Source organism: Lathamus discolor, chromosome 2 (assembly GCF_037157495.1).
Source record: "Lathamus discolor isolate bLatDis1 chromosome 2, bLatDis1.hap1, whole genome shotgun sequence".
In the NCBI taxonomy this organism is placed as follows: domain Eukaryota; kingdom Metazoa; phylum Chordata; class Aves; order Psittaciformes; family Psittacidae; genus Lathamus; species Lathamus discolor.
Genome location: NC_088885.1, coordinates 86,125,246 through 86,151,873, shown reverse-complemented (window position 1 = coordinate 86,151,873; position 26,628 = coordinate 86,125,246). Strand labels below are relative to the sequence as shown.

Genomic DNA, 26,628 nt, shown 5'->3' with positions numbered 1-26,628 from the left:
TATTTATATTTGTTTATAAGAGAGAAAAGATCTTACTCATGATGAGCAAGCATAAACAGAATACCTCCAGGGTACAATCCAAGTCATGCCGCTTCCAACTCATTGGCTTATCAAGTTTTAATGCTATCCCAAGGCAAACTGAATTTGGCACATAGAGGAGATAAACAGATAAACATTCAGTAGAGCAAAATAAAATGTAGGATGTGACAATGCTGTATAACAACCAGGGCTCCCTTTGAGCAACTACAGTCCAAAGGACATTCCATCTTTTACACTAACCCAGCAGGCTGCAGTGCCTTGCTGCACGCAGAGACAAGATTCAGCAGTTTTGCTTGCTACAGACTCCCACTTAACTAGGAAGCCAAGTTTCCTCTGACAGTGGTGTGCCTTACTGCCGGATTTGACAGGGATCGTTCAGAGTGCTGATTATTGTAATTAGAGCCAAACACCCTGACAGCCTTCTTCATAACAATCAAGGAGAGGGGCCCCATCCTGTGGACGTTTCCTGGAGCGCGTATGGCTGTGAAGCTGTTAACCACAGTGCTGTCAATACAGTGCTGAAAAGCTAGCTAATACAGCCATCTACAGCAGACCTAAACAAAACGAGAGTTACATCTGGGCTGAACAGCTAGGGGCTGTGCACAGAAAACACCTCTTTTCTGTCTCTCCCCTTTCTGCAGGTGAGAGGAATCCTGGCTCAGTACTGCTTTTAAAGACCTGGAGGAAAGCTTACATATTGCCTGCAACCTCCTTACCTGCACGCTGAGGAGGGGCAATGAGGGCAGAAGGGAATGAACGGGGATGAGGTCAGGGCATCCATCACCACCAAAGTCAACCAGCTAAGCCTGGAAACAATTGATGAAGGGCACAGAAGCCACGTCATCTGTGTCCATCGGCTATGCACAGCAGCAGAGCCGGGATCCCCAGCATGGCTGGAGACACCCTGGGACAGCCCTGATGACCCCTCATCTCCTGCAAACATGATACCACGTATGGCACTCCCTTCACAAACCCACATTACTTGCAGGATTGTTCTGAGGTCATGAAGGCACGTGGAGACACGAGCGATGCCAAGAGCTCTCCTGGGGGCACATGGGAATGCTGCAAGACCCGGCCCTGGCTACACAAGATACAGCTAAGGGCCGGTATGGCCATCTGGGGACATGGGCTAACACAGGCTCCGATTATCACGCACGGAACACCAGGCTGACCCAGGGGTTTCGGGGAGGAGGCTGAGCTTTGCCCTGGAAGGCAGCCCTCCCATGCGACCCCCCACCACGGGCCAGAACAGCTCCTAAGCCAGACGGCGCTATTCCAGGCATCACCCGAAGGGGCTTTGAAACTCTCCAGAGAGGGAGACTCCATCACTTCTCTAGGCGGGTTGCTCCAGAGCTCGGTTGGGAAACACCCTTCCCCTCCGCACAGCTCAGCACTCCGCCTCCCTCCGGCTGCAGCCCCGCCTTCCGGCGCCGTCCTGACGGAGCTCCCTCTGCCCACACCGCGACCTACGGAGGGCGAAGGCGGTCGCAGCCCGGCACCCCCTCAGCCCCCCACGCCCGTCGCGCTCCGGCTGCCCAGCTCCTTCCGCCTCCAGAGGGGCCCCCGCCGCGCCCCTCCGCGGGAGCCGTGGGCCGCAGTCATTGGCGCCGTCCTCGCCGGCCCGGCCTGAGCACTCGGCTGCCGCGGGGCTGGGGTCCCCGCCTCTCAGGGAAGCGGTCAGTCCTGCGGGTGGAAGGGGAGGGAGGGAGGGTTGGTGACACACAGGCCTGCCCAGAGCTGCCCGAGGCCTGGTCTGGAGTTGAAAAGCATGGCCAGGGAGCCGCTTAATAGTGCACGTATTTTACCTTTAATCCTGCTGCCTCGGTGTTTGAGGTAATCTATTTGGGCAGGTGGGTGAGGGGAACAGAATGCATGCGGCTGCAGTTGCCGTTATGCAGGAGCACAGCGCCCCGGCAAGGTCAGCCCTGGAAACACGCATGTGGTTACAATGGGACACGCTGTAACACGAGGCCTGTGTTTTACATTTCGAGTTTTCTTCTCTCTCCTTACTGAACATCCTCCATCACCGTGTCTATAGCCACGCCGCCATTGATACAGCTGCCCAAAGGTGCAGACAGGCATGCTAACTGGCCATATGGACACTGACTGGCTGACCTGAGAACTGAGCACTGCGGTAGGTACGGCGCCTCTTAACTTCATCACTGCTCCTCACAGCGGTGTTCTTGAGCATACTCAGTCTGTTGAGGCATGCAGACAAGCAGCGTACTGTGACTGTGGGGTTACACTGATAGGATAGCAATGTGTGAAACTGACAAACATGCCTGTTATCAAAGAGACAGTCATAACCACACAGATAGCTAGCCTTGTTTTATGGCTATATTAGCAAGGCAATGGGGTGAGAAAACAACAGATGCTGTAGAAAATAAAAAGGGATGTGGGTCCCTTATAGGATCTCTGACTAAAGACAAGTTGCCAAGTCATTACCAAGACAATGAAATTGATAATAATAATACACTAAAAGCCACAACCCCCCAAGAAACCCAAGTCAAACCAAAGCAAGTCAGCAGGTCAACAAAACTGGAGTCAGTGCAGTAAACAGAGTAAACAGGGATGTTTATAGTTGTTTATATGTTGTGTAATTGGGAGGACATAAGGGTGATAAAAGGAAAGAACTTGAGAGAGGACCAAGGAATGTATTGTAAAGCAAACAGTATAATGAGCACTGACTGGAGTACCCATTTGTCAGCCCTGTGACCAATCACCCAAGTTAGGACCAGGACAGTAAACCCACTGTTTCCACAGTGTTCATGCCTGGGTTCCTTCCACAGCCAAGGAGGGACAGGTAATTTTTTTCCTTGATGTAGATGAAGGAATACTAGGAGTGCCCCAGTTAATATTGTGAAGAGAATACCAGGAAGGTGCCATCTAACAAGAACTTTCCTTCCTAGCTCCTTAACATAAGTAACATAGCTTAACAAGTGTTTGTTTCACACCTGGGAAATTCTGCCCACTACAGCAGTATACCTGAGACAAGTGCTTTGTCGTTAATAAAAAACAAACATCTGTATGCAAGACCAGGGTATTTCCATCTTGGCACATATAACCACCATCACACCAAAATAAAGCCTGAAACTATTTCCGTAAAGTCACCGTGAAGTCATGCTCACTAGCAAAGACAAAGGGATAAAAAAGTATCGTTATGATGGATGTCATAATGCAGAATAATGAGGCAAATGCAAAGCAAGTTCAAGCAACTTTTTAATTCCTAATCATCCTTTAGTCCAACTTTGATTTCACAGTCTTCTATAAAACTTGTAAAAAAATAATTAAGAATTATAAATTAAAATGTTCCTATTTTTGTTTATGACAATTTTCAAACCCAAATAGTTTTCCCTTGACTGTTTTCTTCTCTCAGATTAAGTCACCAATCTTGAAGCCTAGTGTTACTTCATGCTTTTGTCAAACAAACATTTTGATCCAGTCAATAATATCCTTTCTAGCTTCTTCAATATAAGGTTTATCGGCAGGTTTCATATCTTCTGGCTTCAATTGTGCAAACCCATGAACTTGTCCAGGATAAACTTTGATTTTATATTCAACTTTACAGTACTGTTTCAGCTTCTCCTCCAACAAGGTGATCTGTAAAAGAAAGCATTTTTCCATTATGTTGTGGTTGTAAGTTTGCCAAACTTGCATTTCTCACATCTGTACATCTTTGTCTTTTCTCCACTGTCACACTTGAGGCAGGTTCTGTTGCTTAGCAAATGGGAAAACCCCCCTTTGGAATATAAGACTGAAACATTTTTTGAAAGCAAGGATAGGTCTAAGAATCTCAACATTGCTGCAAAGATGGTTTGGTAAATCTCATTGCTATAAGGAATGGGGGCATTTCTATTTGGAGATTTGGGTTTATAACCTAATCTTAAGCTCTGATCTTGAAAGAACATATTCCCTAAACCTCAGTGACTCTCAGTGCATGATCTTTTGACGATAAGTGCACACATGATTACGGAGTACTAATCATATGATTCTGTACCTATATACATGTGTAGACACGTTTTGGTACTTGTTTCCATTAAAAAGTCCCTGCAAGCTCAGTTAATATTTTTTTTTTACACAGGAATTTTTCTTACACAATCCATACAGATAGCTCGGAGAGAACACTTCAGGAGAAAAAGGTATGTTTTCAATGTGTAGCACATGATGAATAAAAAGCATTTATGATAATTTTGCCCCTGGGTAAAAGATACTTTCATCATAAAAAGGAGACAGGGAGTGAAGGATTTGTTTTCCTGTGCAGAGGAGACACATGTCTGAGGTACAGATCAACATGTGCTGAATAACACAGAAGTAAATATTGACTGGCTTCTGCATTCCCAGAGTACATCACCCATTCCTGAGTTAGACCCTACTCCTGCACAACAAACTATGCCAGAGGTGGTATGTTATCCTTGTCACTGATGAGAAAGAGTTTATGCACAGAGGAGGGCACCAATTTCTTACCCGTATATTTATCCAGCCTCTCAGATATGCTTATGATAGAGTTTTATCATAATATAGATGGCAGGCAAAGGTCAAAACAGAATCTACAAGTTGTCATAATCTTAGTCAAAATTCATGCCCACTCTTCTAGCACAGTTCGTTTTGTCTTCATACCAAAAGCAATTAGTCATTGATTGGCCCACATCATCAGAAAGGTCAGTTACTGAGCTGAAATTACTTTTTTTCCAGTTCTAAGTTCAGTGGTTTAGCTACCTGTTCTCTCATCTATAGCAGTAGTATCCAAGTTTTTGAGGTGTTTGGCTCATACCAGTTGGATCTCCCTGCCCAGTTTCACACTCTGCTTGTGCAGCCACTCAGAGACCAATGACTGGTCTTCATTGCATTTCTCACCTCAAAAAGGAAGCTTTGAATAATCTGAGCAAGGTATGGGGAAAGTTCAGATATAAGCAAAACAACCCAGTCCGTCCATTTTGTATATGAAAATGGTTTCTAACAAGCTACAGTTTCTGTGTGGGATAAAAGAACTATGGGAAAAGAAAAAGCATTTCCAGTACAACAGCTTACCTGATCATAAGAAATAGTGTGGTCTTTCTCACCAAAAATGAAAAATGTGGGATTTAGTAAATTGTATCTTTCTTCAGAGTCCCTAATTATTCCTAGAATGTTTTAGAGAAAGAACTTGTCAGTGAGGTTAATGTTCTTGCAAGATAAATGGCAAATTAAACCACAAAATTTCTATTTAGGTTTACTCATTATACACATTTTTTAGATCAGGACAATTTCTATTTGGGTAGAGAAAAAAGCATTTGGAAAATATATTTCCCCACTCTCCAAGCACTAAAAAAAAAAAAAAAAATTAAAAAATTACCATGCAAAAGGAAGCAATCTTTTCTAGTTTACAGAATTATTAAATTTTTATACAAATATAGTATGTTGTTGAAATAACCATAATTAAAATCTGCAACTCATCTTTGAGTTGAGCATTTACAGAATTTGTTACAAAGCAATAACTAGAATTACACACTATGCATAGTCATGTGAGCCCAGGTAAGTTTTCATGTGTTCTACACTACCATAGAGGGAAACCCCAGCGGTTAATTGAGGATTTTTCAGCATCAAGTGATGTACTGCCATTCCACCCCAGGAAAACCCAACGATACCAATCTTCTTTGCATCGCATTGTTCCTTTAGATACTTCAAGACAACATCAGCTTCCCTAAGACATATAAACAAAAGCAAACTAAGGAATCTATTGCAGAATCAATAGTTTACAATTTAAGAAAAAAATGAAAAGAGATACATGAATTTTTCTGTGTCTGCACCCCCATTCATTTAAAACAGGAAATGCCTGTACAAAACACATTTCAGCCGAGAGCAGTGACTTATGTTCTTAAACAGGAGTTAACATCTCTAGTTCTAGTTTAGGGAAGTACAGGTGTAGGTAATTAAATACTTACCTGAATTGTGACCTGCTCCTTTGTTTCAAAATAAGCAAATATTTAATTGAATCACTTTGTCTAGGACAGGACAACTAAAGACAAGACATATCTGCAAGTAGAACAACATCTTGCATTATGGATTGTAGGAATAGATAAGCTTCACTTCGCTATCTCTACAGAGTCCACCTATGTGGATAAAGATTTATCCTGAGTATGTCATTCCTGTTGCATGCGTTGGACTGAAATATCCTACCAAGCCCACATGCAATAATACTATACTAAAGTAGCAATTACTCAAAATTAAATTGCTGGTATAACTATGGGGTTTTTTAAAAACAAACAGACAAACAAAAAACCCCTAAAAAAAATCCAAACAAAAACACAGGCATTGCATGAGGTAGAATGCAAAAAATATGAAAATGGGGTTTAATATAGGCCAGAGCAGGTAGGTTTTTTTTAATTGCTAACTTCTTAGGACTCAATAGTTTTATCTTTTCCATATCTACAGAGTTTTAAATTAATTTTAAATACAGACTGCACATACTAATAACTGTATTTTCAAATATTAGGTATATTAGTATGGTCATCACGAGTTTGGTTAGGCTGACAAAAAAATGGTATGAGAGTGAGATGAGGAGGAGGTCGTGTCCTAGGCTCTTTCAAATTCAGTTTGTTTGGAAGGGTAACTATGTCAGTCATAGGTATGTGGATTCCTCATGCTCTGAAAGAGCAATGGAACTGCCCTTGAGGGCACCTACAAATGAACCCTCAAAAGACGCATGTCCTCAAGGTCTTACTTGTTTAAGACAGTGCCCATAATCTGCTCACTCTTTGGAGTTGGATTTTTTTATAGATGTTAGTGATTCGGTCACAGCTTCTGCAACTATGTGGTCAGAAGCATTGCTGAGACATGTTGAAGTTAGGCTGGGACTGCTGAGACCACTCGAAAGGGCCAGATTAATATTTGTAGCTGACAAGATGATAGCTGAGTAAGAGTGGCACTGCCTCACTATCATCTTCTGAAGTTTTACACTGGATTGATAGATGCTGAAGAAACAGTAATGCCTCCCATAATTCAGGGAAGCCTTGTTACAGTGACTGCTAGGCTCTGCAGATAGTGGGCCATCTATTTCCTTAGGTTTTGGGCAGTCTTGCAAATTTTGATGTAGTGCTGCTCAGGAGAATATCATCTGCACCTATTATTATCTACAAGGTAGAAAGAAAGATGGGCAAGTGGCAACTGGCAGTTGTGGAAGAGTTTTCCTCCTTGTCTTGAGGGACTGGATGCAGAATCAGTACTTGTGGGTGAGACTACTGGGTATTTCATAGCCTGAAACACTGGCTGTGAGCCTGTATGGCCAGTATAATAGTTGGAAGAGGGCCCAGGAAAACAAGATGGGGACAATAAGCTGAGTGATGGACAGAGCAGATGATCCTTTCATCCCAGCCAAGGCAGTGCCCAGAACCACAGAAGAACTGCCCAGAATAAGCAATTCTGTGCATGCAGCTAGCTTGCCCTGCTGTGAGGTGACACATTTTTTCATACAAATTCCCCTTGTTTGCTGAGTGCTCTTTAAAGCTGAACTACAAATATGTATCTTACTTGTCTACTTTTGTAGGATCATGATGTTTCATCCAGTCAGCAAAGTCAGCCCAGTGATCAGTAGTTTTCCAGGGGTCTGTCCCTTTGAAGAAGTCTGGGCAGATAGTGCTGTATGAGACATGGAATCAAGTCAACTTTCACACCCAGGCTAGGAGATTTGTGGATGTCTAAATGTCTCCTAATGTCTTTTACTCCAGAGTACACATCTTCATGGTTACTATCTGAATCGTATTTTACTCACTCTGTTCTGGCAACCAGCAGAGCTAAAAGTATATGCCTTTCTATGGAAAAATCAACCAACCAGCCAACCAAAACCCACCACCTCTCACGCTTGGACATATTTAAGACTAAAGCAACCCTCCTGATTCTAGATACATATATATGTCTCTCTGCTAGTAAAAACTAAAGCAGCTGTTTAAACGGTTTGGTTCTGAAGAGCTTATACAAATTAAAGATAGATTTCAGCATTTATATTTTAATCAGCTATACTGCCATGCAAGCATAAATACTGACACTTTGTGACTCTCCTTGTGTCTTTGTGCTCAGATAGCCATTTTTGATGGGTCAGTTTTAGTAGCTTCGGAAACCTCATGGGAACATTTTGTCCCTTTGTGTTTTTATTCACTCAGATTGAAATGGTATGGTTGCCACATGCATGCATATAGGAAACATCAAATGTCATGCCTAGCGTTGGTCCTGATGATCTACCTGTGCATTGACGATCAAGATGATAGGAAAACCAGTTACTTACATGTATCCATGGCCTGCAATCAAATCAACTATGTATCTAATGTCTGGGAACATCCATCCAAATATGTCATGAATCACAATCACAGCTTTGTCTGTGAAAAAAGATGGTCTACAGACATATGCCTTGATGTGCTCAATTTGTACTTCATGTCCAAGGCACCCATATCCAGATCTGTCTCCAGTATGATACAGAAAAGGATCAGCCATTTGAAAACCTAAAAAAGAAAAAAACAAAAAAGAGAGAGCAATAAGGTGAAAATAATTTATGAACACACTTATTAAGGGCCAATAAAAGCAAATATCATCTGCAGAAAGTAGTTCAGTAACTTCTGTAAATAACATTGACATCCTTGTCTGAAAGGAGAAAAGTAGAAAAACAGCAAAAGCAGTGTTCCTGTGCAGAATGGCTCCTAGTCCGCTATGTGGTATTGACCTGAGAATGAAGACAAATACCAAAAGCAAGGTTATAAAATTACAAACAACCTGCACATGTAGGTCTTGACTTTCATGTCACATCTGTTTTGCTGCCATACCACTCTGTCAGCACTAGTGTGAGGCATGTCAGTGTCACTCTTTCCCCACTCATGGAGCCATCATGCATGTCTTCATAGGGAATCCTATGCTTATTTCTCTGAATTATGTGATGGGTAAGGACCACAGCACTCAACTGCTACTGAAAAGTGTTTGGTACTTCTTTGAGTGCTGGTGCCTGCTAGCTAATCTGTGCTTTTGGTAACAGCATCACAGCTGTTCTGGGAGCCAATGTATGGGGCGCAGTTGGTGAAGGACTGAAATACAGATTTGTAAATTAGATTCTAATGCCTTAGGCCCATATGCCTTTGAAAGGGATTGCAAGACAACAAATAGATATGCAAATCTCATTCAAAATATGTCAGAGTATTTAGTTTTGTCCCTTCCCCCAAAATAGCAATTACAGGCAATGAGTCAGTAGCTGTGCTGGAGGTATTAGAGCCAAAAGTTGTTCTGACTGTCTGTGTCAGTAGGTTGGAATGGACTCTACAAAAAGTAGAATGTGATCCTGTAATTAAGAGTAGTGTTATAATGCATCTATGCAAGTCTGCAGGGGCAGTGTTAGTAGTACCATTTCCTAGCCATGTACTGACTTTGAACCTGTCCTTGGAGACGTAGTACACACACTTGCATATACATGATGACTGTCTCCACTTCATCATTTCTGCATCAGCCTATTATTTCTGTTTGTGTTGTAACATGCACAATGTGGAAGTGTGTCAAATTCTGGTAAAAACATATACCTTCCCCAGCTCTTCATTGACCACAGCAGCAGAGAGCAAGGTTTCACTGAGTAATCGGAAATTTTGCCTAGGCAGTACAGGCAGGTTTGGTGTCAGACACATGGTGCAGGCAGGCTGAAGGAGAACAGAGTCAATGGCGCGGAGACCACTTATCCCTTACACAGCACTTTCCAGCTTGCATAATTAACAGACTCAAGAGAATGTAAATCTTATATGCATTTAGAGTCCCTTATACACAAGATAATCAGCTTTCTTCCCAACGTATAGTGAGTGCAGAGACACTGTTTTTCCTCCTCCTCTCCCAACCCTGAGGCTGCTGTCACCAGATCTGGCAAGGCAGTACTGAGTTTAAGCAAATATGCTTGATTACAACCATAACCCTTGGCTGATAGAGTGTGGTGTAGAAATGCAGGAACTGGGCCAATGTGGCTTTACTGCTAGAATCAAGCTGCTTCAGAAATAGCCCTGAAGTGCGTGACCTCACATCATAAGGTCTGTGCTGTAACTGAGAGCTGATTACATTTGTTAATTGTTCTCTCACCTTTCTTAACATCTGAATGTCAGAACTGGTGCTAAGAATCATGAAATAGCTTGATTTCAGGACTAGAACCTCTGTTGTTTTGGCATTATATGACAGTGGAAGTTGTAACATGCATGGGAGAGTATTTCCTAGTTTATGCCCCACATAATAAGCCTGAAAATGACTGAGAGAGATCTGTCCATGCAAAAGTGCTTCCTACCTCTTTTTCTTAAACTAAGATAAATGAGCTTCTCTAAGTGCAAGAGGCTGCCTGGAGAATTCACAGGCGCTCCCAAAGATAGCTAACACCACTGGCTTCTGAGATGGCAGCCACAGCCTCACACTGCTAAGGTCATCTGTTCAGAAGGGCACAAGCGATGGTGTCCCCTTCAAGGAAGTAGTGTTGAGGAGGAATTAAGCTTTGCAAAGGTTGTGAAACAGCCTGCTCCATATCTGTTGGTTCCTTCCCACAAATCATTTCTCTGGCCTATCTTCACTGAGGCCCAGCCAGATGGCTCTCCTCCAGGCACCAGGCTGCGGAGAACGTTAGTAAATAGTCAGCCACACCTGAACTGCTTAGAAGTCTTTGATGGGATCCTGTTCAGTCAGAAGCTTTATTTGTTGCCACCTGCTTTGTCCCACGCAACATAGTGTGGCGAAGCAACAAGCCAGGATATTTCCTGCCTATCCTGCCTCACCTCATTCTCTCTTCCCACCAATTTCAGCCATTACACTTTTCCTGCTTTCCCCATAGCACAGTTCCAAGCAGGCAGCATCCCGCTCCTCATCTCTGAGCTTCGGCATCACTGTGGAGATGCAGGGCCTGGTGGGAAGTAAGGAATGGGAACAGAGCTGCCTGCTGCTAACAAGGACTGATACCTATGAGTCTGCTGTCATCCTCCTGCTTATTAAGAGAAGGCCTTCTAGTATCTTGTCCTTCACACCAGTGGTCCTGCTCTTCCTTGGTTGTTTTGATATCATTCAGCTTTTGTGCAAATAACATAAAAACTGAAGAGAGTAATTCATTATTATCACAAGGCAAAGGTGGGCTCTCCCTTGGGTGGCAGAACAGACCCAGACTACTCCATTTTTAGGGAACAGCAAATCACATGGGTAATAATGCCAAGTCTTAATTTTTCAATAGCAAAACCCAAATCCCTACCAAGAAGGCAAGGCTGAAAATCTTTAAAAAACAATGAGGTAAAACAGGCGCAAACAGTCCTAAGGATAATCCCCGCTTCTCAGAAAGTGAGTATGAGCACGTGATCTCAATGCACTGTGATGTTTGGCAGCATGTTGGACTAGTGATGCCAAGATGTGACATCTCTGCCCTTTTCCTGGATCCAGTGATAACATTTTAAATTCCTGCAGTAATTTATTTCAATGATAAGTGCACCAATGGACCAAACAAGAGAAATAATGGAATTTCATCACCATAAAGGCAAAATAAATTATTATGGCCCTTTAATGCGATCTTGCTACTGATGAACATAAAATGGTTATCAGTGTCCTCACCACTGTTGCTGTGCTACAGCTTGCATAAAGAGCTCAAAATGAAGTCCAGCCTTTCCTAAATTTGACACCCTTCATCTTCACCTTATCTGCTCCCTAACACTTGTCTTTGTGCATCACCGAAATGAAAGCCTCTTTTTAAAGGAGTTGGTTTTGCTGAATGTTCTGTGCCTTTTCAAAGGGTTATATATAATTGCCTAGCAGTTTCAGATTTCTCCCTTTTCACACAGTTAAAAGTAGTTAGCCTTGCTCCACTGCCAGCTCAGTCTTTGTGGACCAGTTCGCCATCACGTACCTGCAGTACAGGATCCTGCTTTAGCCCAGCTCGCTTCTTCTGCTCAGTGAGATACCAGCTAGATTTCTCTAAACACAAAAAGAAGAAAACCAGTTCTGCTGGCAGTTTTGCTCCTGCTGCTGCCCATCCAGTTTCCAGGTGCTCTTCAACTCTTCTGCAGACTTTGGGATTGGGAGGTGAGGAGGAGAGGCTTAGCACAGGAGTCATCCCAGCCGGAAGGGGTGGGGACAGGTCATGCAGAGAGGCAGGGTGCACCTCCACATCAGTTGCTTTATTTATTTATTATTCCAGAAGTTCAGAAAGCAGGATGCATACACTATCATGCACTTTTTTTTTTCTTTTTTCTTTTTTCATCTCTCTGAATATGTGTGATTCCTAACAAAACAGCATAGAGTGGCTCAAACAAGACTGCTGAGTCTTATTGCCAGTACATTTCAGTTTTCTGGGAAAATTTCCCTTCCAGACCTGTACACTACAAAGCAAATGATTTGTGTGTGATGCAGCTATTGAAGATACTGCAGAATCTTTACTCAATGTTTATATAGCTGAGACATTTAGCGTCAGTGATGCATTCGCTGATGCATTGTTGAATTCAGAGATACGTTTTCTTGTAGTATATTCATGCACTTTTGTTGGCCATCATAAATGTCTTTAATGGACTTTGTGCTGAATTAAAATGAATCTGTCCAGGCAAACTTGCAGCATGAAAAAGTGATGGAAGTCTCCCTAGCCCAGAGATTAAACATATTGCAGCCACACCCGTAAGTATTCCCAACAAGTCCAAAAGTGTTCTAGGTTATTTTTGATTAGACTTGTTTTCAACAAGTTAGAAAGATCTGAGTATGAGCTGGTTGCTGTTGATGGTGTCTCACTGAAATTTTCCATTTCTGTTTCCATAATGGCTTTGTATGCAAGGAGCATTAGCTTAGCCCTAAGGCTGATGTCTACTATAGCTTTAATTTTCTCTGTGTGTGCACGTGGTTTGTGTGTGCGTGCACATTGGAAGAGGAGTAATGAGAGAGACAAAAGAGCTCAAAGAAAATGACAATTCCATTTCAAGTCAAAGATCAGCAAAGAAATTTTGATCCTAACTGTATATGACAAACAAGTCCCACAGTCACTCTGTACATTCTCAGTGGTACTCTGTGTGGTAGTGACCGCTGTGCAATCTGAAGACTGTGTAAAACAGGTGATGGCTGGATTCAGTTCACCAAACTTCAGACATTTACAATGAGGATGTCTACATGTCAGCAAAGTGTCTACACTTCCACAGTTGTCATCAAGATTTAGGGTATGATTCGTACCCTATAGGTGCCTTCTTTAGAATGAAATGGATAGTCCCCTAGACGCCACCAACTGTGCTGATCTCGGAGTTTAATAGCAGCCTACCCACCCCATGCAGGTGTGGATTGCTGTGCTGAGTGCATCATCACTCAGCCAAGAGGAGTACCACCTCTGTGTGCTACACACAACTTAAAATTAAGGTTTGTCATGACCACAAAGAGAGGGCGTTTGTCCTGTCATACCTGTCAGTAATTCTGCACATCTATAAGAAACCATTAAAAAGATTGCTTGTGTTGCAAGGGAGGGAGTGGGGACACTTCACTGAAAAGATCTGGTTTATACTTTGATACTAATGGCGTCTTCCTTGAGCTTATCTAACATCATCTGATTGGGCAGGCTGTATGCAGATCCACAAGACTGAAGTCCAGTTTTCCCAGAACTTGCAGAACAGATTGGGCCAGCAGGAGCAGACATCTGATGCCACATGCATCTCATGACTGTAAATCCTGTCTTCATGCCCAGCATCTCTAATTTGGGTGGTTAGGGTGAAAGGAGAGCAAAGGACTTGCTCTGCTGTAATGCAAGCCTTTGCCTGCACACTGATTGTGTTTGATCTGCAAATCCTAAATCATTTCTATCTCACATACTTGAAGAGACTCTCATTCCCATTAAGATGTAATCACCTCTGTAATGGACTTAGGATTATGGAGTTCATTGCATCCATGCATTTCCTACAGCCTCAAAAACTTTATACCTCTATTTTTTAAGCCTGCTGTGAATATCTCTACTTTTACAGCTTAAAAAAAAGGGGGAAGAAGGCAGATGCAGGTTGGAATGAGGACAACAGATTCACTTGATCAAACACACAGTTGTCAAATTTTTCTTTCACGTGAAACACACAGCTGTTTTTTCTCTGGTTTTATGTCTTTCACCCTGAAAGTTTCACCAGTACTCCTCCAATTGCTCCTGATTTTATAGAAATGGAATTTTATAGAAATTTTATAGAAAAAATTCATAGAAATTTTATAGAATGTGGAACAAAACCCCAAATAAATTCTCTATTGGGTTTGTGTGCCAAGGTTTTGGTAGTATGGGGGCTACAGGGGTGGCTTCTGTGAGAAGCTGCCAGAAGCTTCCCTCGAGTTCTGATGGAGTCAATGCCAGCCGGCTACAAGACAGACCCACTGCTGGCTGAGGCCGAGCCCATCAGTGATGGTGACAGCACCTCTGGGGTAACAGAGTTAAGAGGGGAAAAAGTTACTGCACGGGAAAAACTACAGCCAGAGATAGGAGTGAGAATGTGTGAGAAGCAGCTCTGCAGACACCAAGGTCAGCGCAGAAGGAGGGGAGGAGATGCTCCAGGCACTGGAGCAGAGATTCCCCTGCAGCCCATGGTGCAGACCATGGTGGGGTAGTTGTGCCACTGCAGCCCATGGAGGACCCCATGGTGGAGCAGGGGAAGAGTGTGAGGAGTCCTCATCCTGAGGAGGAAGGAGTAGCAGAGACAACAGCCCCTATTCCCTGTTTTCCTGTGCCACTAGGAGGGAGGATGTAGAGAAATCAGGAGTAAAGTTGAGCCTGGAAAGAAGGGAGGGGTGAGGGAAGGTGTTTTTGAAATGGGTTTTATTTCTCATTATCCTGCTTTGATGTGGTTGGTGGTAAATTAAACTGATTTCCCCAAATCGAATCTGTTTCACCCATAATAGTAATTACAAAATGATCTCTCACTGACCTTATCCCAACCCACAAGCCTTTTGTTGTATTTTCTCTCCCCTGTCCAGCTGAGGAGGACAGTGATAGACCAGCTTTGGTGGGCGCCTGGCATCCAACCAGGGTCAGCTCACCGCAATCCTTATGGCTGTTGGCTGTAATTTTAGCTGGATGTTAACATAAAACCCAACATCCTAGGACATGCGAGCCTGCTCTCTGGAGGCAAAATAGAAGGGTATTCTCTCCTAGACAACTACTGATAGATGAAAACCCCGAAAGGCAAGTACATTGCTAGCATCTAGTGCAGAAGGGAAAGAGTCCAACAGAGAGACCAATGGACAGGCTCAAACATGTCACATTTACCATCACCTGGTACAGTATTTGGAGTGCTGCTGGTAGCAACAGACTTCTCAGAAAGTTGAAATCATTACAGATGTTATATTTATGTTGTGAAAAACCTGTTCAAAGCAACTACGATGAGCGATGATCTGCTTGCAGCCTAGAAGCTGCAGACAAATAAATTAAGAGGGATGGCAAGGCTCCTCTCCCTTCTTGCATGGGCTCTGCTGGCAATAGCAGCCTTGGTAAGGAGTTACCATCAGTAAGGGTACTTGAGAGGGAATGGTGGAGAGGCTCTCATGAAGGGTTAGCAGAGAGGCATGGTGAGATGGGGCTCTGTAGCTAGCTCCTGCAAGGAGTCATCCTTCAGGACTTTGGGTGGCTACAGGAGCACAGCAGAGCTAGTCCCTCTCACACATTCAGTGAAAAGAGGGCCTTATCAGTGGGCTTGTAACTTGGAGCTGGGTTTGGGGCTCTTGTTTCAGTATAGCATATGTTATTCTGATTCCTTTCCCTCCATCCAGTAAAAGGCTGCATACCTAAACTTATCTACCAAGGCATCACTTGGGAGGGAAGAAATATAGTTTAACAAGTCTGATTTCAGGTTTCTGGCTTTAGTCTCTAGTCAGTGTTTGAATAAAGACCCTTTGAAATGGGACCAACTCTTGTTATTGCAAATCAAGTCTTGTCAGGAGGTTAACATATACTTTCACTGCCATTGCTGAACACTAGTCTCACAGTTTTGTTCTTTACCGTTTACCTAGTGTGGTTCTTGGGAGTTTGTTGCTGCCTTTGCCTGCAGCATTAAAAAAAGTCTCCAGGAATTCTCTGATTTGGCTAGTAGTGAGCCACGTCCCCACTCTTTCCCATGCTTTCTCATGTGTCTAAGAAGAAAGGCTCCGAAGTCTTTCCTCTGTGGGAGTGACCTTATCTGCTCCATCTGTTGTCGCACTGGCAGGCACCGCCATGTTCCCTGAGCAGGGCACCCGTCATTCCTCACAGGACACCAAGACCCAGGCCAGGGAAATTGCTGCTTCTTTGCTATTAATCTTTGCATTTCTTGCCATGCATTTTTATTTGCTGCTAAAAAATAAAAGACACAATCTGTCATTGTCTCTCCCCTTTGGCCATCTCCCCATTGCATCCCTGGCTTTCCACTCTACTCCATTTCTGTGAGTTATCTGAAGCCACTGGTGCCAACTTGTTTCTGGTTTTTATTTTGGGTAAGCTAGGGTCAGCTCTCAGAACACACAACTCCTTTTCTCCCTAAAATCAAAAGTGTGGTTCCGATCACAGGGACAGATCATCTGCAAAAAATCATATTCAATAGGCATGCTCTTAACATGCTTGTTGGCATGTAGAACTGGTTGAGCCAACAGCTTCTGGGTTTCTCATGCCTGGTTTGGATTAATTTCTACCTAAAATAAATTGTGTTTAGTCTCAAATGTCCTGATTTTGCTGACAGAGCTTGTGGGATTTCAGGGGGTGTGTTTTGTGAACTTTGTAGAAAAAGGGTGGAGTGTAACTTCAATTATGCCAAAGCAATAACAAGAACTGTTTTATTGCAGGTGACAGGCAAAGAGGCGTATTAAAATTACCTAACGCTGCCCAGGTGTTTCTAGGTTATTCAGTAGCTCATCACTTTATTAAGAAACACTTTTAATGGAATTTCAGTACAAGGCACACAATTCCAAACAATAATGAATGTTAATAGCAATATATAAGGAAAATAGTACATTTTGGAGCAATGGCTCTGAAACACGTACCCCAGATCAGAGGCAGCATCGCTGTTGCACTGAACAGCATAAATAGAAACATGAGCAAGACAACAGAATTAAGATTACATGGATAATTGCATGGTTTAAGGGCTGATTTCCTTATCTAAAATCATGAACATCTGTTATTTGCATTGTTTAAGAATATGTCTTATTTTTTCTTAGCAAATATTTTGTCTTCTTCTCTAAAACTACAAAAAGTTGGACTCCAGAAATGACAAAAGAAGTAATTTTCCTTTCAGTTATCCACCAGTCAGACTATGACGTTCAAAGCTTAATTCATTCCTCATATCTAGTCATTGAAAGCTGAATTTTGTATGCAGAGTTTTCCCCATAAAATGCATTGTCTCATACAAAACTCATCTAATGTTCATCTTATGTTTCTGGAACTGTCTGGGAATAATCAGCAAGAAGGTGGTCATTTTGTTTGTTTGTAATTGAGGCTGTGTTTGTTCTGAGATACAAACACACTCTTTGTCTTCAGTACAAACAATTTGCCTTGGACAAGAAGCTGCACCTTGTGCCAGTAGAATTAACCACACTTTCCAGAAGAGGCAACTTTCATGAGTGGAAATATGGCTTTTCCTCTGTAAACTTCCAGTGCGCACTTGAACTGTTTGACCAGACCTTCTTCCCATGTTTGCTCGACTTTAAAAGTCCTGTTTTGCAAACGTGTCTATGTGTTAGTAATCTTGGACTGGATCCAATCAGCTTTGGACTGCATCCTACAAAGCCATACAGACGCCCAAGTGCAACATCAAAGCAGCAAGTTTAAGGAAAGTATACATAGGAGCTTCTAATTATATTACAAGGTAATTACTATGCATAAATCAATTCAGAGCAACCAAAGTACTTTATTAAATACATTTACAGACAGTACCTGTTCCTACCCTTTTTCTAAAGTGAAATAATGAACTTTGGCCTAGCAGAAAGAAATTACATGTGAGCGTAATCCTGCAAATGGTGGAGTCTGTGCTGGGAGTGAGTGTACCCACCCTGCAGTCAGTGCCAGTTTGACAAAATCAGTTTCTAAGAGTCTCTCAGCATATGCTGGAGTAAACACGTAACGGAGGATCTCAGAAGAGATAAAGGGAAGAGGCCAGCCCATCGTGTGTCTCCTGCGTAGCACTGCCCAGGGCAGGCACAGGCAGGCACATGGGCAACGTGCATTATGTGTGGAAGGGAGCATTTGGACCACGGAGGCCAACCAAACTGCACTCACTGTCCATCTGCGTCAGAGAGGAGGTCTGACACGTGTGGCATCCAACACCATGATGTGGAAGAGGTTGTCTCCCCCCGCTCACCCAGATGTCTGGTCAGTTAAAACTTTGGCAAGGGCTATTTGTGCCAAAGCAGCTGTACTAACAAGGACTGAACTCTCAGGCTTGCTCTTCCACAGCTTGTTTGCGAACTAGAGAGTTTCAAACTGAAGGTTTCAGCACAAGCTTAAGCAGGAAACTTCAAGGCCTTATAAGATTTGCTCTTCAGGGCTGATTTTAGAGCCTCCAGCCCTGACAATTCACAGCATTCTGATTCCTTCTGGTCTGAAAGAAATGGACCTCAGTTGCCTGATAGACCCACAATGGGATCTCAGAGAGGTCACAAGTTATGGGCCATGAGGCACAAAGCTTAGGACTACCTTATTCAGTCCTTCAGAAGTTTCCTTTCTAGGGTGCTTTGATTTTCCTTTTCTTTTTCCCAGGAAGCTATGGAGATGATGGCCTGTCTGTACTTGACACAGCAGCTACCATAAGGCAGGCCCCTTCCAGAGCCTTGCCTTGAGCTGCAGCTCAGACCTCAGGCCAAGCTTGTCTGTTCATTACAGCCTGTTCTCCTGGTTCAGGAGGAAAAAAACAACCCAAACCAGAAACCCTTCCCCATCAAGCTGGAATCAAATCCCCATCACCTAGCTCTCTTCAAAGAGACCAACAGTCTGAACCACAACTTATTAGCTTCCCCAGATGTCCCAGCTTGCATGTAGGATTGCACAGGGAACCGAGATCACCAATTGCTTCTACCAAGCCAGACCCCGGTGGGTTTCCTTTCCTCTGTGTGAAAACATTCTTGTAAGCTCAGATACAAACAACAAAGTTCTCCAGCGTGTGGATGATCTTCCAGCTTGTTCTCTGGATAAGGAAGGGGAGGGAAGAAGGAAAATCAGCCATCTTCTCCGCAGAAAGAATTCATAGTGTGTCTCCACCACCACACACCAATGAGAGAGTGATAGATTGATACTACTGGAGTAGCATTTGTCTGAAAGTCAATGCAAAAATAAAAATTCGATATAAAGGAGATAGGAATAACACTGTGGGAGGAAGTCTTGGGTAGGCTGGTCGTGAAAGAAGGACCAAGGACTTGCTATCCAGGACATATGACTTCAGTATGGCCTTGAAGTTTTAACATAAATATGCTGGGTCAGAGATCCACATTCAAGCTACTGCTCCACCGTGCTCATTTGTGTGGAGACTGCAATACCCAAGTGGCTACTTCTTACCCTCTGTCTTCTCTATGAGATCATGCCAGTGTACACTTAGGCTTTCATGTAAGCAGCAACCAGAAGCCTCTGGCTTCCTCCTCTCATTCCAGTCAGATATCAGTATGCTATTATTCCAACACTCCCTCTCTGGTTTTAAGCAGAAATTAGTGCTTGATCTCTTCCCCTAAAGTTTCTTCAAAATCAGCATGAAAACTACACTTTTTGACAGATAGATAGATATTCTATATATGTTTATCCTAAAAAAAAAAAAATCACAGCCTGCTCACTTCACTTCCTCAGAGTTAAAATCCATGATTTAGCTGAGCACAACCATTTCCGTTGCAATTATACAGCTGTGGTAAGTTCTTTCCTGTGAGAAAAGACATAAATGCCAATATTTTTAAACTTAAAACTCTGACAGCTAAACAAATTCTTATAGAAAACTACATGTTATGAGAGCTGAAAGCCAACAGTAAGCATAGCATGACTCAGAGGAACAGCAATGAAACTGCACATTCCTCAGTCGACTTGTGAATTATGCAAATAGAAAGTCAGAAATTAAATAACAGGCTTCTGCCTTACTATTTGCAATTAAGGCTCTTCATTACCACATGAAATGCTCTTATAACATAGGTTTATTAAAAGGTTTATTATTACGTTTTCTGCTTTGATGGGATAAAAAGGTTTTGTGGAGTTTGGGAAACGGCTGGTTTCCCTAAATGAAAACTAGATTCTGCACGTTTCACCTGGGTATAGTTCAGAGTAGTTTCTGATGTGTTTATGTTTGTCTTTCAGGCAGCTGAACTACTGGCAGTCATGTTGCTTACTCCTGAAAATCTCCCAGAGGATCTTCAGGCTTCAAAGGCTGTTAGGAATTCTTCATATTCTTTGGATAACGCATCTTTTTGAGGAACACTTCTTTCTGTGATCTCCCAACAGCAGCTGAAAGCCAGCTCCTTGTCACACTTGTAACTTTCTTTTCTCTTGTAGAAAATGTCTCTCAATTTACCTTACATGCAAATTTTACAAACAAGAATACACTAGGGTTTGGTTGGTTTGGGGTTGGTTTTTGTTTTTTTGTTTGTTTGTTTTTTTTTTTTTCCCCCCCTCTTTTTTTTTTTTTAATGAAAACAAGAAATAGATGTTTTTTTCCAGTTTGTTGTCTCTGTATTGAAAACAAAATGAGCATGACTGAGATGCCGAAGAAGCCAAGCTCAAGCCAGCTTCAGAAGAGCCAAACCAGTACAGGTCCCAGTCCTACAATTCACACCACTTTCCCAAGACCCTGTTCACTTGATTCCCTAGGCTCCACGAGGGACTTTGATTTGTCCATGGAGCACAATACTAAATATATATGGCAATTTCATCAGAACAGGTATTTAGGATGGACATCCGGGTGAGTAAAAATTCGTATCTTTCAGCTTTCAACTTTCATTAAAATGTCATATTAAATAACTGAAAATTAACAGGCAAATAATCTTATTGAGAGTCTGTAATTATATATGATACTGAAGGGGGACATTAGCAAATACCTTTAAGGAATTGACAGAGATCAATATAGCAACTGGAATATAGCAGACAGGGAAAGTGTGATGGAAAAATAGATGGAAAACTATTGAACTGTAACTACATTTTAGTAAATGTTTTCTTGTTCTGCATATTATGAATATGGGTTTTCAAAACCAGAAAGAGCTCTTTAATGTCTCTCTTCTCATGTGTCTTTCAGTGACAATCTAAATTCAATCCTTTTTTGGTCATGATAGCTGATCTGGAATTGATCCTACATCCAAAACATACCAGCCAATCTGAAGTATAATGTAGGTCCAAGAACACTTCAGATATAATCAGAAAAGATGTATAACATAAATGCATCAACATATTTAACATAAGCATACATTCTCAAAACAGTTTTCAAGTACAGCTGATAAAATCTAAAGCAGAAAACCAGGCACAAAACTCTCTTTGCTGTACAGATTCCTTCACTTACATTCACAGGCCCCCATTGCCCAGACAAACTAGATAGCTTAGGGACCCCTCTCTCTTGACCTACTTAGACTGCAAGATAAAGGCTGTTGGTGAGAACACATCAGTTCACACATGCATGCTGCTCAGCAGGACTGTGCTGACATGCTGCCAGATTAGATCAAATCCTTTATGGCCAGGTTCACACAACAGGCTCCTAACATGAGACCATTCATTGCATCAGTGCTAGAGTGCTCCCACACCCCATCCCTGCCCTCTGCCCCCTTCCTGGTGGGGAGCCAAAGCCTTTCTCCTTCCTCTTGACTTTGGACTGCTTGATGCTACCAACAGGACACTTTAGCAGGTAGCATTTTGCACATAATTTCCTTTGATTTGAACCAAACCTTCACTGAATGTCAGAAGGGTGGCAGTGACCCCCTACCTAGGCCCTCATCAGTAAGGCAAGCTTAGAAACATATGGCACGTTGTTCCCATATCACCCAAACAGAGGGTCAAGGTGCAGGAGTTGGGACTTTCTGCAGCTGACTGGAGGCAGAGACCATCAGCCACTGGCACATCACCCAGCTGCTGCAACCACCTCCAGCCCCAGCTGAGCACAAGCAACGACTGACCCTGCTCAAGGGGTTCTGGCAGTCATGGGATGTGATCTGGGGGTTATTCTAGTGACAATACAGCAAGGGACAGTGTCCTGAGGCAGGACAGCAGCTCCGCAGCTCCTGGAAAGACACTCATTTGGCTGCCACCAGTGCCGGCAAGATGCAGGGCAGCTGTGCAGGGTGCTGTTTCACATGTTGAAGCCTTTAGACACCTAGAAATGCCCTGGGGCTCCTCAGGTAACAGGCTTACTCACATGGCAGTGTTTGAAGCAGTTGGTTTCCCAACATCGGCAGCTGGGCATTTCTTAGCCCATCAAACTGCCAGATGGCCACAGTCGGGTGCATACCATCACGGTCCTTGTCCGGCCGGCCCAACTCAGGCCCCTGGGTGCTCCATCCCCTTTGACACCCTCTTCTCAGCTTCTGCCCACCTCCTGGGGCTGGAGCGGAGGTGCCCTCTTGTGGCACCCACCGGGCTGTGTGCCCTCTTGGATCTGCCCACACTCCTGTCCTTCCTGCTCTCCAGGTCTCTGTTGCCTGGAGGCTATTTCACTGCACCTTCCATACTCTTCCTGTGCAGTGAAATTAGGCTGACTGACCTGTAGTTCCCTGGGTATCCTTCTTTGCCTCGAAGATAGCTGTGACACTTGCCTTCTTCCCGTTTTCAAGGACCTCCTCGTATTACCTCTTCCTGACTTCTAGTCTCTTTCCTAGCCTCTCTCCTGTCAGTCACCCATACACACACTCTTCCCGACCCTCCACACTCACTTTGGCCATGCTATTCACCACAATCCTTTCCACCACACTTTGCATTTGTGCAGCTCCTGGCTGTTCTTCCTGCACTCCTGCATGGCAAGACCCCACTACAGAGGAGAAACTATTTGCCCAGCTTCAGCTTGCCCCCATCAGGTGTGAGGTTGAGGGAAGAAAACAGTGGTCTATGAGCCCTTCTTTTCTTTAAACCTACTGTGAGGTTCAGGCCTTTGAAGAACTCCCTGCCCTTCCATAGAAGCAAGATCAGGAACTGGCTCCCCTCAAGGAGTGCTTATTTGAAGACCCCTGCTTTTCTTCCTGGTAGAAGATCAGTGAGAGAAGAGGAGAGAGGAGGAAGGGAACCAAACTTGAGGATCCAGGTTAAAATGTGCAGGTTTGTGACAGCAATTTGTGCTCTCGGGGCTCAGCTGATAATGAGTCAGAAAATCAGGCTCTCAGAAGATTCTTCCTTCCAAAGCAAGGATAAGTTAGACACTCACTTCTGAAGTAGGGACTTTACCAGATGTTCTCCTTTGAAAAGGGCAGATTCCAAACAGGCTTGCTCTCAGGAGCTGAACAGGGATACTGAGCTGCTCAGATACTCTCCAGACCACGTGAGGAAAAGGCCATGAGAAATACCATGTACTGCCATTTCTGTGTGTTATCACTATCCGTGTGAGATGTCTCTTTCTTTATCACCTTTAACCAGGCAGGGGCCCTGGCAGAGGCCCATGTGCCATCACAACTGCATTAAAAAAATAGTGTAACAGAATGTTTAATTGATCCACACAGAAGAGTCAATAAAATTTAGATTTTGAATAGTAAATATGTTCCATTTTCCATGTCAGTCACCCAACTGAAAATCTACTGCACTGAGCCAAGCATTTTTCTCTCCTCTATAGAAACCAAAAGCATTATTAAGCAGTTTCTTCACTGTATTTGCAGACCCTGCACTGAAGGCAGTGCACACACAGCAAATACATTATTGTTACAGGGAAACAAGCAAAAGGTGGGGTTTATGCCCAAATTCTGTGTCCAAGCTACAGTGAAGTGAAAGTTACTACATAAATTAGACAGCAGAGGTCATTGACCCTGCTCAACCTGTAGTAACTCTGACCTTTAGACCATAGCTCACTTTTCTCCGGCTGTTTTTTCCTGTTGCTGTAAATGTTTGACAAAAAGTAATGATAAGCCATTAGAAATCACAGTCCTTCTGTATTTCTTTCCTAGTCAGTGCAGCAGAAGCAGATGCAGTAACGTAGGTGTCATTACAAAAAGTATCTACACTAACTACGTGGGTCATTCTGCACAATAGACATGTTCTCTTTATGGCAGCGTTCATGGTTTTAAATTAAGTAGAAATGAACCTTGCCCTGAGGAGTTCAATTTAATTTGGTTGGCATCATAACCTCCAATAACACATGGAAGGTCAACAGAAAGGTTTCTGGCAAAACAAGATTGCTCCTGATAATACTGAGGATAATCCCTGACTGCTGTCATCTGTAAGGATATTTTCACAGATTCTTAAATACATGAGAACAAACATGCCCTCAAAAAGACTTATAAGCGGTCTCTTAACAATGGTAACGTTTCACACCACACTCTCTATTACCAAGAAGACCAAGAACTATACATATATATATATACACACACATAAAATCATTCTAATCTAATGACACAAATATCTAGCTATCCAAAAGGTTCACTTGAAGTTGATGGAAGCATTTCAGGCAAAGAACTGTATGCCTCAAATGATACTACAGTTATTAGGAATGGGATATTCTGGAAGACAAATACAGCCCTTTTTTACTGATATAAACACAGAAGTTCTTCACCAAGCAACAGCTGCCACAGCATTTTGAATCCCCAGTAGATTAAAAACAGCCATTGGCTCCACTCGCAGCACGACAGTGGAATCCCAACCAAGTTGACGGGGCCTATGTTTTAAACAGAAAATCCACTGCAACTAATACATGTGAAAAGGTCCCTGCTGCATTTAAGCAACATAATTTGATGATGCACAACCTGCAAACCTTGAGAAGAGTCGTGAAGTTCTGAAAATACTTTCTTTCTGCGTGGAAACAGGTGTCAATCACTCAAGTATTACCTAGCTTGAAATCTAGACTTATATAAACAGACTTGATTTCCTTATTAGTCAAAACTATTAAGCAGTGATTTCTCCTGTAATATAATTCCAGACCAGGTTTTTTTAAACTCTAGAAAAGCCTCATCTCTCGCTGAAAAATCTAGTGGGCATAGTTTTTTTCTTGGTTGAAATGTCAGTAATTCATAGGCCAAACCCTAGTGCATAGCCAAGCACCTCCTCAGAAGTAGTTTCTAAAATAAGCAGATCTGGAGTCTATATCATGGCTGTGTCTGATGGTGCAGAGTCATTATGTCTGTCCCTAAATTTATGTTCAATGCAGTACTACTACGTATTTTACAGCACATAGTGGGTGTGCAAAACAGGAATCACAAGTCACATTTTTATTCAGAAAGTTTGATTACTCAGGTAGCTGCTGATCATAGCCTTGCTCAGTAAGAAGCAAATGCCAGTGGGAAGGAAACACATTGATCAATACTGAGGCTTCAGAGCCAGCGTTTAGCATCAGTGTAACTGCCTGGGCCATGCTCCTGGTGCAGCAGTAAACATTATTGTGTACGCAGTACACCCAAGACGGCTGCTCCCTGTCTTCAGGCTGGGAATCTACCTGCACAGCAGCTACCTGTTGGTTAGGGGCAGCTTTATGAGATGTAGTGGCAAAATGGACAGTCATCACGAAGCATGGTCTCAAAAGGCCCTGCAGTGCACGGGGAAGATCCAGGGTGCCAGTGGCTTTCACTGTATGTTTCTGTATTCCACAAACCTTTGTGCTTTCTGACTGTGCCAGGCTAATTTTCTGGAGGCCATACTTTGTGCTATATACCAGAGTGCCTGCTCTAGAAGTTTTTCTCCTGCCATGAAAGTGCCAGACCTCCCTAGCAGTGGTGAATCAGTTGTTCAGGAACCAGATACATGTTCACCCCAAATACTGCCTTTTTCTTTTCATATAAACTGATGTACATTTGGGTTTCCTTAAGATAGTCTACTGGTTTCCATATCTCTGTTACTTGCTGTTCATAACCAGATGAACCATTTTTGTGGTGAGTCAGGAAACCAGCTGAGGAAAAGAACTAGGACAGCACTGAAAAAAGCCAAACAGCTGGGTAAGAAAATAAATGTATTTTGAACTGTTAAGCTAAAAAAACCAAAACAACCCTGAAAAGCATTAGCTTTTGCTTTTTCAATGCTCCGAACATTCAAAATAACTCTAAAAAATGTAAGTGAAGCATTTTAACGAAGTCATTTTAAAATGGAATTAAAAACGGAAATGTCCTAATACAAAAGCTGGATAGTTTTAATTTTACAATATATATTTTGTGTTCTTTTAAGAGAGTTTTTGAAAAAAAATCTACGTATTGAAATATTACAAACCCAAAATATTTTACCAAAATAAAACCATGTTTGAAATAATCTTGTCTTTTACTCCTCCCACCCACTCTATATATGCCCTTCCTTTTGCCATAACCTTCTGTGGTTTGGGTTACATCTATTACTGTCTTCAGTTTTCACCTGTAGAATTTCTGTATTTCCTCTGTTATCCAGATAGATAACTTGTTTGGAGCAGAGTTTTTTGTTCCAGTACCTTTGTTCAGTGGCTGTTGGCATTTGACTGAGATGACAGAAGCTAATAACAATCTCCTAACATCCTCTTCTGTACCAAAAATTAAGAACTACTTAAGCCGTGTGTATTTCTCAGGTGAAGAACACCTAAC

General features: G+C 42.7%; 1 protein-coding gene and 1 long non-coding RNA gene across 3 annotated transcripts; one reads left to right on the top strand and one right to left on the bottom strand.

The window, feature by feature from the left end:
- Positions 1-1,477: 1,477 nt before the first annotated feature.
- Positions 1,478-21,175, top strand: LOC136008410 (uncharacterized). 2 transcript variants are annotated; one of them, XR_010610082.1, is made up of 4 exons: positions 1,478-1,715; positions 2,078-2,173; positions 4,121-4,178; positions 20,276-21,175. It is a non-coding gene; the product is annotated as an uncharacterized LOC136008410 (long non-coding RNA). The 2 variants fall into 2 exon arrangements; XR_010610083.1 differs by having other exon boundaries at positions 2,078-2,177.
- On the bottom strand, positions 3,460-8,502 carry LOC136008409 (carboxymethylenebutenolidase homolog). Its single transcript, XM_065667627.1, has 5 exons — positions 8,297-8,502; positions 7,546-7,653; positions 5,577-5,719; positions 5,068-5,159; positions 3,460-3,639 (listed from the first exon to the last, which is right to left on the bottom strand). Exons 1-5 carry the CDS (start codon positions 8,500-8,502, stop codon positions 3,460-3,462), a joined length of 729 nt encoding a protein of 242 aa, XP_065523699.1.
- Positions 21,176-26,628: the final 5,453 nt, after the last annotated feature.